The 15932-nt window shown below is 42.9% G+C and overlaps 1 protein-coding gene across 1 annotated transcript in view; it reads left to right on the forward strand.

Annotated features, from left to right (window-relative positions):
• LOC143338361 (uncharacterized) overlaps positions 1-15932 on the forward strand; it is a 97362-nt gene that overhangs the window by 81067 nt on the left and 363 nt on the right. The window contains exons 57-61 of the mRNA XM_076758713.1: positions 1655-1708; positions 14242-14295; positions 14431-14484; positions 15099-15116; positions 15411-15464. Of these exons, the coding sequence (XP_076614828.1) occupies positions 1655-1708; positions 14242-14295; positions 14431-14484; positions 15099-15116; positions 15411-15464 (234 nt within the window). The remainder of the gene's footprint in view (positions 1-1654; positions 1709-14241; positions 14296-14430; positions 14485-15098; positions 15117-15410; positions 15465-15932) is intronic.

Genomic DNA, 15932 nt, shown 5'->3' on the forward strand with positions numbered 1-15932 from the left:
GAACCACTCATCAATATAATCTGATCTGGCTGTAGCTTAAAACCCTATTTATGCTTTTTTAATTTTAAATAAATACCCTCTTTTTGTCTTTTTCTTCTTCTTCTTCTTTTTTTTTTTTTTTGCCCACGCGCCTCGTGCACTGGCATGGATAGGGGCCCACTGACATTGAGAGTGTACAGGGCCCAGAATTTGGTGCTACGCCCCTGTATATACATATACTTATGCATACACATCAGTGTACATGTACACATACAGATAACTCCCCCCAGGAAAAAATTACACTCCAGAAAAATCAATAGAAGAGTGCACTCAGAGTGCAGATCTATGCCAGGCAGTGATGCATGAGTCACAGTTACACCCGCATGCACCATTCATAAATCAGGTAGGCTGGGTCATAAAAATTTAAATTGTGGTTCATAGTGGATGCGTTTCAGGTGTGTGAAATAATACATTATTAATGAGGAAAATATTTATTACATTATTAGTGTGACTTCAGAATTTATTTTATTCATTATTTGTTACCAACAAATCTCTCAACATGCCGACATCATGACCGATCCTCTGTGTTCTTCTACACGTCCAAAATGTTCAGGTAAAAGCAGCTGTGCCTCTGATAAATCCTGAGCTCCATGAGAGCTGTCTTAAAAAAAAAAAAAAAAAAAAATGATGGTTCAGAAGCTAAACGTTGAATTCTTCTAATGACTACACTTTTTAGTTTTGCTACTTAGATGCCCCATAATATTTGCTGCACTTTCCTTTTGCACACATGGAAGAATGTTTAAAATGACTGACAGCAGCCTCCCTAATCTTAAAGTAAAAACTCATATCAATACAACACACATACAAGACATCATCTGGGAAGCTGACACCGCTTGACATAGTTGAAAAAGCAATATATCCTTCAGGAACCGGGAGATGTAGAGTGAAATGTCCATGTTGGTGCAGGTCTCTCAGTTGGAGAAAATAATTAGTTTGGGTAGGTGGTGGGTGGATGATTTGTGCGTACATGCAGATTTGGATTAAATCAGAGCCCGGCTGCACATCACTGCTGTTAGGTGTGTCTGAGGGTAAACTGAAGTCGGTGTTGATCACTGGTGGCCCCCACCAAGCAGTAAAGAAGAGCGGGGAGTCAGCAGTCAGAGAAGGTATAAACACTACAATAAAACAGGGTTTTCAAATATTGTGAGTGCGCATAGTCATGAATGTGTGCAAAAAATACCAGACTGATGGGAGCAGTAGTGTGACATTAGCTGCACACACTCACACAACCAAACGCATGACCTCCTCCATAATAAAAGAAAGACAGAAAATAAATAAAATCAGCTCTTTTTCTGTTTGTTTTATTGTAGGTGTCAAATATTAAAGGTCATTACAGAGCAGTAATAGGAGCTATCGGTGAAATCTGTGAGCTTTTTGGTGTAATTTACAGTAACTATGGCCTTGTAACAGCATCATAACCAATACACGGGTGAAGATTGAAAATGTGTGAGAAAAAACACCCAATCGCCATTATGGACAGCAGAAATACAACCATTAAATGAGACAGGTCACATATTTCAAAAGCAATGGTGGAATGTGTTGTGTATGTGTAATACTGTTTATGCTGAGCTGTTATTGTGCTCAAGCTCATAGTTCACATTGTTTGTGTCCTCAGGGTGAGAAAGGAGACATGGGCTTGCCTGGACCACCTGGAGGTGATGGCATGAAGGTAGGCGCTGCTGACATTTAGTTTGTTAATAAGGAGATAACAAAAAAAAAAAAAAAAACATCTGCAAAACATCAGGATATGTCTAAAAATGGTGGGTTAGGAATGAGGTTGTGTAAACTACTGTTGAGTAGAACAGCAGATTATTTTCAAAGCAGGGGTAGGTTCTGGTATGATCGGGTAGGAGCACACTGACAGTGATCTTAATTATAAGGACAGGAAGCGACAGATGCCGGTTCAGAGACAAGGATAATTTATTTCCAATGCTTTCGACAAGCCACAGAGGATTAAAACCTTTACCAAAAGGTTACAACTAAGCTAAAAATACCAACTAGACAGGTGTAAAATACGGAAGCGCATTGCATTCACTGGATAAAAAAATAATGAGACACCTTATCTCGTAATTATGAGAAAAGATCTCGTAATTACGAGATAAGGAAAGGTGCCACATCGGTCACTGCTTCACTCAGAACCACTAACCGTACGTCAGATTGGGCTTTCCGCCTGAACAATCGTAACGACTTGAGATGCCTGTGCAGTATTGACATACTAACATTAATACCATCCCCATTTTTAAGAAACAGCAGTATTTCCCAGTGTCTCAAACCGAGAAGGTAGTAATAGCAGATTAGCTGCGATAGCGCCATCATTGCCAATGAGAGAGGATTTACAGATGTTTCCTTTTTCTTTATCTTATCTCATAATTACGAGATAAGGTTTCTAATTATTTTTTTATCCAGTGAATGCCATGCGCTTGCCTAGTAAAACCTTCGTAACAAAAAACAACCGGAGTCTTTGGAAATGGACGTCCAGACCGGATACATCCCAGCCCAAGGCGATGGGGGACCTATACGTCGTCAGGTGCTCCAGGCGCCTCAGCTGTCCTTCCCGGCAGCGTCCCGGAGGCCACCTGTACCCTTGGCCAATAGTCTTTTCCCGTTCTTAATTGTTGGAAAGGCCACCTGTTGGGGGAGAAAGCACAACTTTCCAGGTGCAAAGGTGTGTGCGTGTGTGTGTATGTATATACACACACACGCACACACACACACACATACATGTATATGCACTTGGAGGTTTAACTCTTTTCAGACAACGTGCATATGTCATGGGCAGTAGGACTTAACTATGATTGTGCTTGGTTTGTGCATATTTTGTGATTTACTGTTGCATGCTTTTATTTGTGTGATTTACTTTTTGTGGTTTTATACCTGTGCTTTAGTGCATGTTGCCTTTTTTTCAATACTAATTTGAATACTACTATATATACACACACACAATTATGGTACTTTTTAGCATTGTTTAAGATTATGTATAGCTGTCTCATTTAAAAAAAAATATGTGGCCATGTCATGTGATTAAACTTGGTTTCCATGGTAACCAACTTTTTATCATTCCATTTTGTTTCCTTTCATGATCAAAGGCACATGGTAAACATAGCATTGCCTTTGGTTGCTTTGGTGGCTTTAATCATCAAAGGAAACACAAGACTACTTAATATGCAACTTCTCTATCTGAATATTTTTGTCACTTGTCTATTGGAAAATTCACACACACTCAGAGAGAGCAATCATTCGTACAACCACACACTCGAGTATTTGAGAATTTTAATTTGATGAATCGAAAGAGCGAAGATTTCTCGATGGCGGACACTACAGGAAAACAAAACAACAAAGGTGGAAACAAAGGAAAGAAGAAGTTCCTGCCGGCACCAGATTTAGTACCCATCATTGGGTCCTGGGATAAAAGGGCTTCTCTTCCCCAATTGCCCCACTCCCCAAACACAGCACTTGCAGAGGCTATGGACACTGATTGGAGAAGGCGCCCTGTCGAACAGGAGGCTCCAGCCTGTCAGTCACAGAGGAGGGATGAACCCCATCTCACCAATAACAACCAGGCAGAGAAAGACAAGACAATGCAGAGGTATCGCAACTTACAACGGCAGGATCAGGATGCTCCACAGCAGGCTGCTACCCCTGAGAGTGTAACACAACAAGTGGTTGCATCATCAGGTGCTACACAGCAGGCTTGTGGGGATCCTGAACATGGGTGCCACCTCCCAAAGAAAGCACCTGCAAGAGAGGCTGTGGACAATGATTGTAAGAAGAGCCCCATCCAACAGGAGGCTCCAGCCTGTCAGTCACAGAGGAGGGATGAACCCCATCTCACCATTAACGACCAGGTGGAGAAAGACAAGGCAATGCAGAGGTATCGCATCTTACAACAGCAGGATCAGGATGCTCCACAGCAGGCTGCTACCCCTGAGAGTGTACCACAACAAGTGGTTGCATCATCAGGTGCTACACAGCAGGCTTGTGGGGATCCTGAACATGGGTGCCACCTCCCAAAGAAAGCACCTGCAAGAGAGGCTGTGGACAATGATTGTAAGAAGAGCCCCATCCAACAGGAGGCTCCAGCCTGTCAGTCACAGAGGAGGGATGAACCCCATCTCACCATTAACGACCAGGTGGAGAAAGACAAGGCAATGCAGAGGTATCGCATCTTACAACAGCAGGATCAGGATGCTCCACAGCAGGCTGCTACCCCTGAGAGTGTAACACAACAAGTGGTTGCATCATCAGGTGCTACACAGCAGGCTTGTGGGGATCCTGAACATGGGTGCCACCTCCCAAAGAAAGCACCTGCAAGAGAGGCTGTGGACAGTGATTGTAAGAAGAGCCCCATCCAACAGGAGGCTCCAGCCTGTCAGTCACAGAGGAGGGATAAATCCACCCCCCCAGACGAACAGGAGAAGCTTTCGTCAGCACCATGCAACACCGCCCCTCAGCATGCACCTGCTGAACCACAGCAGGCTGGCGTGGTCAGGGCCTGTGGCAGTGTGGAGGTACAGGATTCTCCCCAGAAGCCCACAATTTGCATTCCTGAGGATGAGCTCCAGCAGTTCAGAAGCAGAAAAACTGAGCGGACCAAGTTAAAGAGGGAAAATAAGGCCTTAATAGATGAGATTAGGCAGTTAAAGGAAACACTCAGAAAAAACTCTGCTTTCCAGTGTGAGCTTGAGTTGAAGAAATATGGCGAGATGAAACAACTTGAGTATCAGCTGACAGAAATAAAAAATACTGAAATTCAGGCTTGCAAAAAGATCGGGCAAATGGAGGAAACTCTTAAGAAGCGAGAGGAGCTCCATTGGAAAAACGACATGTCCCTGACTAAACGGACACAGCACGCCAACAGGCTGACGGCTTCACTGACAGAGGTGCAGAAACAGCTGGAGAGTCAACAGCTGCAGCGGCAGACTGAGAGGTCAGAATTCCATTCACTCAGCAGCATCCAGCACAGCCTGCAGAAGGAGTACAAAGACCGGTGTGCAAGCCTTGCCGGAATGACTGACAAAATTGACGCCCTAGAACAGCAGCTGCAAAACGGCAACAAAAAGCCCTCTCTGAGAGAAAAATTCCTCAAGTTATTCAAGTGGAGGAGAGTTTGACACCTTTCTCATACTCCAAGACAACCGTCAATCCAGTTTGCATCATCTATTGCTCTCCCAGCCATCCGTGGAGAGGGGATCTCCCTCTGAAACGGGGGGTGGGGGGGATCAGGGTATTCAAACATCAATCAGAATGAATAGCCTGAAAAACCAAAAAAAAACAAAAAGGGGTGGGGGACCTTCAGGTTATTCAAAAAAATCAGTCAAAATAAAAAACCAAAAAAAGTAAAAACAAAAATAAAAATAAGAAATAATCATAATCATATCTGAATCTGAATCTCTCTTATGGTTTAAAAGGTTTTTCATGTGTTGGTGTGGCTTAAACATTGTTACAAATATCATCCTTTTCCTTACTAATCAACCATTTGTGTTTAACTGCAGTCATTGACTTTCGAATTATATGTTTCACTCAAACAATTTCTCAGCAACAACAGTGACTCGTAATTTTTATGAATGCACTCATATTACAGAACATTGATTTATTATGTCAAAACCTTTCATTTGCTATCTGTTAGTCACAAGTGAAATGTGGGTCAAGTTGATACCAGTAAATAATTCAACAACACAGTATAGGACATTATTTTATTTGTTTATTTTCCAATGTGTAGGTATGTAGGTCTTTTGAAAAACATGTTTATGTTGAAATAATATGTTGTATGTTGTCAAGAAAGGTCTCTCAGATTACAAGGTGTAACCTGAGAGGGGGTTGGAGTAATTCCAACTACAAAGTCCAGGGTTTATCCATAATTACTAATCAGTGCACACTGTGGACCTCAGCTATTGAATAATGGATTCCAGCCTCCTACTGAGAATTAAATGTTTTGCACCGGAGTGTATTATGATCTCAAGGTAATGATGTGAAAAGAGAGAGAAAAAAAGAACAGGGTTTCCCATCCATTGATTTATTTTTTCATTACAGGATGACAGCTTTCTCAACAACAGAAAAGTTCATTTGTTCTGATGAAGTTAAATTCTACGTTTTGAACAAGTGTCGACTGAACACTGGGGGTTTTTGTTCAAATTTAGGCATTTATAACTATAGACACAAACATCCTAAATTGAAACATCCTAAATGTAAACATCTTTCTGATTGAAATCAATTGAATATTCATAGTAAGGTTTAGAATATTATTAATGCAGGAAAGATTTATCCCTCAATTAGATAACATTATACTCTCTTACAGTATCAGGCAGGGCCGCCAAAAGATGCAACCCTGCAGCCTTTGGTATGAAAGACAGTCGCTACATCCATTACACAAAGACAAACACTTTTAGTGGACCTACATTGACACATGCACAACACCTAGAGGGATTTAAAGGTCCCGAAGTGTGAAATAAGAACGTCCGTTTTTTTTTTGTTTTTTTTTTTTGAGTGAGAAACGGATTTCTGAAAGCACCCACGCCAATGGGGCGTGGCAGCGCAGATTTTGGTATTTTCGAGCTCTGCGTGCGGGCGCAACTACTCCCCCTTCTCATCTCAGTCCCACCCAACGGCGCAACTCCGAAGGAGGGAGGGGAGAAGGCGTGGAGTGGGTTTGACACTGCCGAGTCCAGTGTTCACCTATCACACCAGCTCCTCGCCTCACCTTTAAAAACGCCGCTGGCGAGGCGCATGGCAAGTTTAGAGGATGACTGAGCCCGCAGCCGGGAGAGCGCAGCCGGGGTGCGCATCGGAGGTGTTGCAGGGAAAATGATGTGCTCATTTGCATGTCGGACTAGACTGGGGGAAACTGCATGTATAGCCGAGCAGACAGCGGACTGACTGATCCCCACCACCGAGGCCACGGTATGTTGAAAAGACACGGTGGCGAAGAAGGTCAGAGCCGCTGTCACCCTTACCGCGACCGGGAGAGCGCAGCCGGGGTGCGCATCGGAGGCCACGATGCGCGCTACCACGTCAACGACCTCCCTTGGCAGATGTAATTTGTTCTTGTAAAAGAGTAGATGATGAAAGAAAATTGCATCGCCTACAGTGTTGAAGGCGTTATTCTCGTGGCCCACCTGCACTCTTGCTCACTCATGTCTAAATATGAGGTCCTTAGATGGTAAATCCTCAGCCTCATCCTCCTCAAAGCAGTGATGTACTCCATCTTTGTAGATAACGTTAAGCATTACAATGATAACGCTTGTATTTGGAATGAAATGACGCCTGTCTCTCTCTGTCTCTCGAGTGCTCTGAGATAGATGCAGTATATATGCTCTGTAGGATGCCACGGCTGTTTCTGGTTGGCACAGCGAAGGTAATTGATTAGTTTGCATCCCTCTTTCACCTGTGTACATTCGGTCAGGTTGAGTGACCATTACGTGTGCCGAACGCGCTTGCGATGTGGTCAGATGAGATACTGATCAAAATATATAAATTTAGGTCTGACTCTATGTGCTGACTCAGATAGTTGCATTGAATCGTGGCTGTTGCTAATTATTGATCGCAGTGAAATGCCAGACACTGTGGAAACCTGCCTGTGAGATATTGGTGACGTGGGCGCAGGACTCCGCCGGTTTACGAAAATCCACTTGCACAGCGGCGTGCCGCTGGCGCTCAGAGTTGACTGGGTCTGGCGAGTTTTCAGTGCACTTTTACGCTGCCGAGACCGAAAATCCAAATCCGCCGGCTGATCCTGCCGACACCTCCCCCTACTGCGCCGCAACGCCATCCTGGCGTACCTCTGTGCGCACCCTGCGCTCCGCCAGCGGCGGGGAGGAAATAGAGCCCAATAAATGGGGGGGGATAGAGCAGTGTGTTTTATCTATAACCTACTTAACTTCACTGTTCATACACCATAATAAACTAAATGTCAGCCAGTGCCACAAATTCAGATCATATTTTTTCTTGAACATATGGCCAAGTTTGTCCTAAGCAAATACTGCATATTACACATTTGTTCACATCAAACATTTTACAGATATACAATAAAAGTTTATTGACCGCAGTCATGAATATTTGTTTGTGGAAATACAGTACAAGTGAAGGATTCACTAAATCCAATTTCGAAAAATGTGAATACAGATGTTGACAATTTAGAACCTGTTGACTAATATAATGTTCAATTTTCCCAGTAGTTACAGGTATTTGCTGGGAGTCCGTGACATATGCACGTTGTCTGAAAAGAGTTAACAACTAAGTGCATATATATGTATGTATATACACACACACACACACACACACACACACACACACATACATATATATGCACTTGGAGGTTTAACTCTTTTCAGACAACGTGCATATGTCATGGGCAATAGGACTTAGTTATGATTGTGCTTGGTTTGTACATATTTTGTGATTTACTGTTGCATGCTTTTATTTCTGTGATTTACTTTTTGTGGTTTTATACCTGTGCTTTAGTGCATGTTGCCATTTTTTAATACTATTTTGAATACTACATGTGTATATATAAACACAAACACACACACAATTATGGTACTTTTTAGCATCATTTAAAATTATGTATAGCCGTCTCATTTAAAAAAAAATATGTGGCCATGTCATGTGATTAAACTTGGTTTCCGTGGTAACCAACTCTTTATCATTCCATTTTGTTTCCTTTCATGATCAAAGGCACATGGTAAACATAGCATTGCCTTTGGTTGCTTTGATGGCTTTAATCATCAAAGGAAACACAAGACTACTTAACATGCAACTTCTCTATCTGAATATTTTTGTCACTTGTCAATTGGAAAATTCACACACACTCAGAGAGAGCAATCATTCGTACAGTGACACACTCGAGTATTTTAGAGAATTTTAATTTGATGAATCGAAAGAGCGAAGATTTTTCGATGGCGGACACTACAGGAAAAGAAAACAACAAAGGTGGAAACAAAGGAAAGAAGAAGTTCCTGCCAGCACCAGATTTAATACCCATCATTGGGTCCTGGGAACAAAGGATTTCACTTCCCCCAAGGCAGAACCGTCGGTCTGGGCGCCACCTCCCAAAGAAAGCACCTGCAAGAAAGGCTGTTGACACTGATTGTAAAAGGGGACCTAACCAACAGGAGGCTCCAGCCTGTCAGTCACAGAGGAGGCATAAACCCCTTTTCACCAATAACAACCAGGCAGAGAAAGACAAGACAATGCAGAGGTATCGCAACTTACAACGGCAGGATCAGGATGCTCCACAGCAGGCTGCTACCCCTGAGAGAGTACCACAAGTGGGTGCATCATCAGGTGCTACACAGCAGGCTTGTGGGGATACTGAATATGGGCACCGCCTCCCAAAGAAAGCACCTGCAAGAAAGACTGTGGGCACTGATTGTAAAAGGGGCCCTGTCCAACAGGAGGCTCCAGCCTGTCAGTCACAAAGGAGTCATAAACCCCATCTCACAAATAACAACCAGGTGGAGAAAGATAAGAAAATGCGCAGGTCTCGCATCTTACAACGGCAGGATCAGAATGCTCCGCAGCAGGCTGCTACCCCTGAGAGTGTACCACAAGTGCGTGCATCATCAGGTGCTACACAGCAGGCTTGTGGGGATTCTGAACATGGGCGCCACCTCCCAAAGAAAGCACCTGCAAGAGAGGCTGTGGACAGTGATTGTAAAAAGAGCCCCGTCCAACAGGAGGCTCCAGCCTGTCAGTCACAGAGGAGGCATAAACCCCATTTCACCAATAACAATCAGGCGGAGAAAGACAAGACAATGCAGAGGTATTGCATCTTAAAACGGCAGGATCAGGATGCAGCCTGTCGGTCACAGAGGAGGGATAAAACCCCTCCCACAGACAACCAGGAGAAGCTTTCGTCAGCACCATGCCGCACCGCCCCTCAGCATGCACCTGCTGAACCACAGCAGGCTGGCGTGGTCAGGGCCTGTGGCAGTGTGGAGGTTTGCTCCCGGCAGGACACAAGTAATCAAGAAATACAAGAAAGGCAGGTCAAGAACACTGACGGAGTACAGGATTCCCCCCAGAAGCCCACAATTTTCGTTCCTGAGGATGAGCTCCAGCAGTTCAGAAGTAGAAAAACTGAGCAGACCAAGTTGAAGAGGGAAAATGAGGCCTTAATAGATGAGATTGGGCAGTTAAAGGAAACACTCAAACGATACTCTGCTTTCCAGTGGGAGCGTGAGTTGAAGAAATGTGGCGAGATGAGACAACTGGAGTATCAGCTAACAGAAATAAATGATACTGAAATTCAGGCTTGCAATAAGATCGGACAAATGGAGGAAACTCTTAAGATGCGAGAGGAGCTCCAGTGGAAAAACGACATGTCCCTGACTACACGGACACAGCACGCCAACAGGCTGAAGGCTTCACTGACAGAGGTGCAGAAACAGCTGGAGAATCAACAGCTGCAGCGGCAGACTGAGAGGTCACATCTCCATTTGCTCAGCAGCATCCAGCACAGCCTGCAGGAGTACAAAGACCCGTGTGCAAGCTTCGCCGGAATGACTGACAGAATTGACGCCCTAGAACAGCAGCTGCAAAACGGCAACAAAAAGCCCTCTCTGAGAGAAAAATTCCTCAAGTTATTCAAGTGGAGGAGAGTTTGACACCTTTCTCATACTCCAAGACAACCGTCAATCCAGTTTGCATCATCTATTGCTCTCCCAGCCATCCGTGGAGAGGGGATCTCCATTTGAAATGGGGTGGGGTAGGGCGCATTCAGGTTATTCAAAAATCAATCAGAATGAATAGCCTGAAAAACCAAAAAAAACAAAAAGGGGGGGGGGCCTTCAGGTTATTCAAAAAAAATCAAAATGAATAACCTGAAAAAAGGGGGGTTATTCAAAAATCAATCAAAATAAGAAACCAAAAAAAGTAAAAACAAAAATAAAAATAAGAAATAATCATAATCATATCTGAATCTGAATCTCTCTTATGGTTTAAAAGGTTTTTCATGTGTTGGTGTGGCTTAAACATTGTTACAAATATCATCCTTTTCCTTACTAATCAACCATTTGTGTTTAACTTTGCAGTCAATGACTTTCGAATTATATGTTTCACTCAAACAATTTCTCAGCAACAACAGTGACTCGTAATTTTTATGAATGCACTCATATTACAGAACATTGATTTATTATGTCAAAACCTTTCATTTGCTATCTGTTAGTCACAAGTGAAATGTGGGTCAAGTTGATACCAGTAAATAATTCAACAACACAGTATAGGACATTATTTTATTTGTTTATTTTCCAATGTGTAGGTATGTAGGTCTTTTGAAAAACATGTTTATGTTGAAATAATATGTTGTATGTTGTCAAGAAAGGTCTCTCAGATTACAAGGTGTAACCTGAGAGGGGGTTGGAGTAATTCCAACTACAAAGTCCAGGGTTTATCCATAATTACTAATCAGTGCACACTGCGGACCTCAGCTATTGAATAATGGATTCCAGCCTCCTACTGAGAATTAAATGTTTTGCACTGGAGTGTATTATGATCTCAAGGTAATGATGTGAAAAGAGAAAAAAAAAAACAAAAAAAAAAAAACAGGGTTTCCCATCCATTGATTTATTTTTTCATTACAGGATGACAGCTTTCTCAACAACAGAAAAGTTCATTTGTTCTTATGAAGTTAAATTCTACGTTTTGAACAAGTGTCGACTGAACACTGAAGGTTTTTGTTCAAATTTAGGCATTTATAACTATAGACACAAACATCCTAAATTGAAACATCCTAAATGTAAACATCTTTCTGATTTAAATCGTGGAGTGGGTTTGACACAGCCGAGTCCAATGTTCACCTATCACACCAGCTCCTCGCCTCACCTTTAAAAACGCCACTGGCGAGGCGCATGGCAAGTTTCGAGGATGACTGAGCCCGCAGCCTGGAGAGCGCAGCCGGGGTGCGCATCGGAGGTCACGATGCGCGCTACCACGTCGAAGACCTACCTTGGCAGATGTAATTTGTTCCTGTAACATGCAAAAGAGTAGATGATTAAAGAAAATTGCATAGCCTACAGTGCATAGCCCTCACTGCTTTGAGGAGGAGGATGAGGCCGAGGATTTAACATCGACGGACCTCATATTTAGATATGAGTGAGCGGGAGTGCAGGTGGACCACAAGAACAACGCCTTCAACACTGTAGGCGATGCAATTTTCTTTAATCATCTACTCTTTTGCACGTCACAGGAATAAACTACATCTGCCAAGGAGGTCGTTGACATGGTAGCGCGCATCGTGGCCTCCGATGTGCACCCCGGCTGCGCTCTCCTGGTCGCGGTAAGGGTGACAGCGGCTCTGACCTTCTTCACCACCAGGTCTTTTCAACATACTGTGGCCTCGGTGGTGGGGATCAGTCAGTCCGCTGTCAGCTCGGCTATACATGCAGTTTCCTCCAGTCTAGTCCGACATGCAAATGAGCACATCATTTTCCCTGCAACACCTGAGAGCCAGCTAAGCGAGGGTTCTTGTTGAAATTTGGATTCCCCGGCGTCCTGGGAGCAACCGACTGCACTCATGTGCAGTTGCGCGCCCCAGAGACCCAAGCCCACATTTATGTGAACCCAAGGGGGATCCATTCCATCAATATCCAGGTGATTTGTGACTCAAATTGCCTGGTGACAAACGTGTATGCCAATTTCCCCGGGTCTGCACATGACTCGTTCATCCTGGCGAATTCTAGCATCCCTACAGTCTCTCAGGAGGACACCCCTCTGGATGAGGGGATGGCTCAGTCATCCTCTAAACTTGCCATGCGCCTCGCCAGCGGCGTTTTTAAAGGTGAGGCGAGGAGCTGGTGTGATTGGTGAAGATTGAACTCGGCAGTGTCAAATCCTCTCCACGCCTTCTCCTCTCCCTCCTTCCGAGTTGCGCCGCTGGGTGGGAGTGAGATGAGAAGGCGGCGCAGTGCACGAAAATACCAAAGTCTGCGCCGCCACGCCCCATCGGCGAAGCGCACCTGACTTTGCGCCGCACCTCCGTCGCGCTGGCGGCAGAAACGAAAATAGAGCCCATTATGTCAACAAAATGTGAACAAACTGGTTTACCACAGTCACATTGGCAGTCGTGTGGGAGTAGAGAGGCAAGCAGCACACGTTTTTTGGGAATGTCATAAAATGCTCTTTTTAGAAAAATGTGCACATTACAATTAAAGATATTTTAGTATGTCATACCGAAGCAGTGTAAAGTTTGTAAAGACTGAACCTCTTCTATAGAACTACTATAAAAACTATGTACTGTGCTCAGAAAATATGAGAGATTTATTTATTCTGTATTTATGGTTTCTACGGAATCATGAGCTATTACAGAGAAAGAAAACATTTTTGTCATTCTTGGATGATTCATGATTTATGGAAAATGCTTACAGGCTAACTGATGCATACGTTTCAAGATACTAGATCTGCACACACCATTCTTCCATAATGGACACTTGTATCCATGGCATGTAAAATAGTCATAAGGTAACATGCACAACAATTTTGGTTTTATGCACAAACAAAAAGAGATCAGAGTGCTTTACCATGCAGACCTTGATATTTGAATACAAGGACTTTAAAAGAATCTTGAATTTGATGGGAAGCCAGTGTAAGAAGGTAAGATGAGTGTCATGTGAGCTGTACTGCTGGACCTGGAGAGGGAATTACAGCGTAGCCAGAATGATCAGTGTGTCATACGACAGATGATTTGAAACAACAGGCACATCAGTAGGTGCAGAAATTACAATGGTGGTGTCAGGCAGGACTTGAAGGTTGCATTTACTGGAGAAAATTCGGCGAGGAATCCTCATGAGGTCTTTGTAATCGAGACAATGAACTTGGAGCGTGGTGGATTTCCACAGTCAATCAATCGATGGATACATACATTCAATATCATTTATTATTCTTATGTTCTTTTGTATGTAGCGAAGGCCAGAGGTTTTAAAAGAGTGTTTTCATGTTCAGTTTCATATGTGAAGGACGTGAATTCAAAGTGTCACATTTGCACTATGTGCAGTTTTTAGGAACTCTCTTTATTTTGGCCTAAGATCTTATATAGTTTATATTTTCTTAAGGAAAAGCCCACACACACACAGACACTCACAAACATACATACACACATGTACAAAAGAGAATCACATTTATACTGATCTTGTGGATATTTATTGAGTTTTCTTGTGAGTGAGTCACTGGAAACGTTATGTCTTTCCCCCTTTTTTTTTTTTTTTTTTCCAGGGTATTCGTGGTCCTGTTGGGTTGCAAGGTCCACCGGGCCTGAAGGGAGAGCAGGTGGTTTGTCTTCTTATTTTCCCTCTTGTGTTTTGAAGTTTGAATTTTTACCACATTTGAATAATAATAATAATAATAAGAAAAAGAATAACATTTGTCCAACTTTGACATATGTGCTTATCTCTCTCTTTTAAGGGAAATATTGGTCTACCAGGACCGAGGGGTAGACCAGGGATGCCAGGGCTGCCTGTAAGTTACATGTACAGAGAGCTTATTGAACGTATTTTATTTGTCTTTGATTCTGTCTATAAGTGTTGTTTTGTTTTTCAGTTTGGTTTTTATGTTGTGCTTGTTGCTTTCTTTCATGGAAAAAACTTTGCAACTGTGTTTAACATTCCCTTTGCATATACAAAATGTATTCAGGCAATGCATTTTCTTACTTTTTGTCTTGGATATTTTATATTTTGAATGCAAGCAGTTCATCTGTCACCCAGACACTTTCATCCAGATCGTGCCTGAGAAATGGACCGAGCACCGAGGTGGAGCGTGTGATGGAAATGTTATTGTTTTATAATCACTCCAGTCTCTCCTGCAAAATAGTTATCTGTCAGCCAACTAATCTTTTCTTCAGCTGCCAGTCTGTTGAATCATTCACAGTTCAGCAGCACATAATGATTGTGTTCAACCCACTGTGTCTTAGGGGAAAAAAGTCCATTGACTTGGGTTATGAAATCTGCGACGCTGTGGCTGATGGCTTCTTAATGCAGCAGATAAAAGCACTCTGAAGCTCTTTGTTGATAAATCCACTTCCCACTGGAAAATCATACTAATATCCTATTCTCCTGTACTCTCCTCTGTTGCAGGGTTTGTTTGGATTAAAGGTATGATATCATCAACTGCAGCACTATTGTCCTGACAGATCAAACTCCCTTCAGATCTCGCTCACCATTATCTGAAGCAAACACCCTGCAGGGTTCTTTGCATCGGGATGCCTCTGGTTTATGTTGATGGCACATGTTATCATGACGCTGTGGAGGTGGCGTTAGAATGTAATGGGATTTTGCAGCAGTCTTCATTTCCATATCAGCGTGTTTTATAGTTAATGGTGTTGTGTTGCCGTTCAGAACAGTACAGAATTGTATGTTGCGCTTATCACATTTTCTTTTTCCCTGCAGGGTTTGAAAGGCTACCAAGGTTTTCCTGGTCTGCCCGGCAGGAGGGGGCTCCCTGTAAGTTCACAACAGGCTTAGATGACAGAGGATGAAGCAAACTCTGAATTCAAGTTTGATTTGGTTAAAACAAATGTGCTTAATATATTAATGTGAAGCACTTAAGATAATATAGATACTGTACATCCAAAATATATACATTTAATCCAAGATGTCTGGAGCAACACTGACAATGCTGAGAAGTTAAATCTGCGGTAAGCATAGTGTGCGTACTTCTCATGTGTCTGACAGTTTTCTTCGTTATAACTTGACTGGATTTTAGCTCTAAATTTTAGAGTTCTTCGGCTGTAATCCAGCACTAGAATTTTAGGGCCTTAAGATAGTACTTGAACACCGCATTACGTGATTTGAGGTAATGGCATTTTATGTTATTGCCTCGTCACTCATTTGTTCTATGAATTCAAGATTTGTATATTTGTCAGTGTATAATGTGTATTTTCACTTAAGAGACAACTCTCTTTCACTTCA

Source organism: Chaetodon auriga, chromosome 19, assembly GCF_051107435.1.
Source record: "Chaetodon auriga isolate fChaAug3 chromosome 19, fChaAug3.hap1, whole genome shotgun sequence".
NCBI classification, from domain to species: Eukaryota; Metazoa; Chordata; class Actinopteri; order Chaetodontiformes; family Chaetodontidae; genus Chaetodon; species Chaetodon auriga.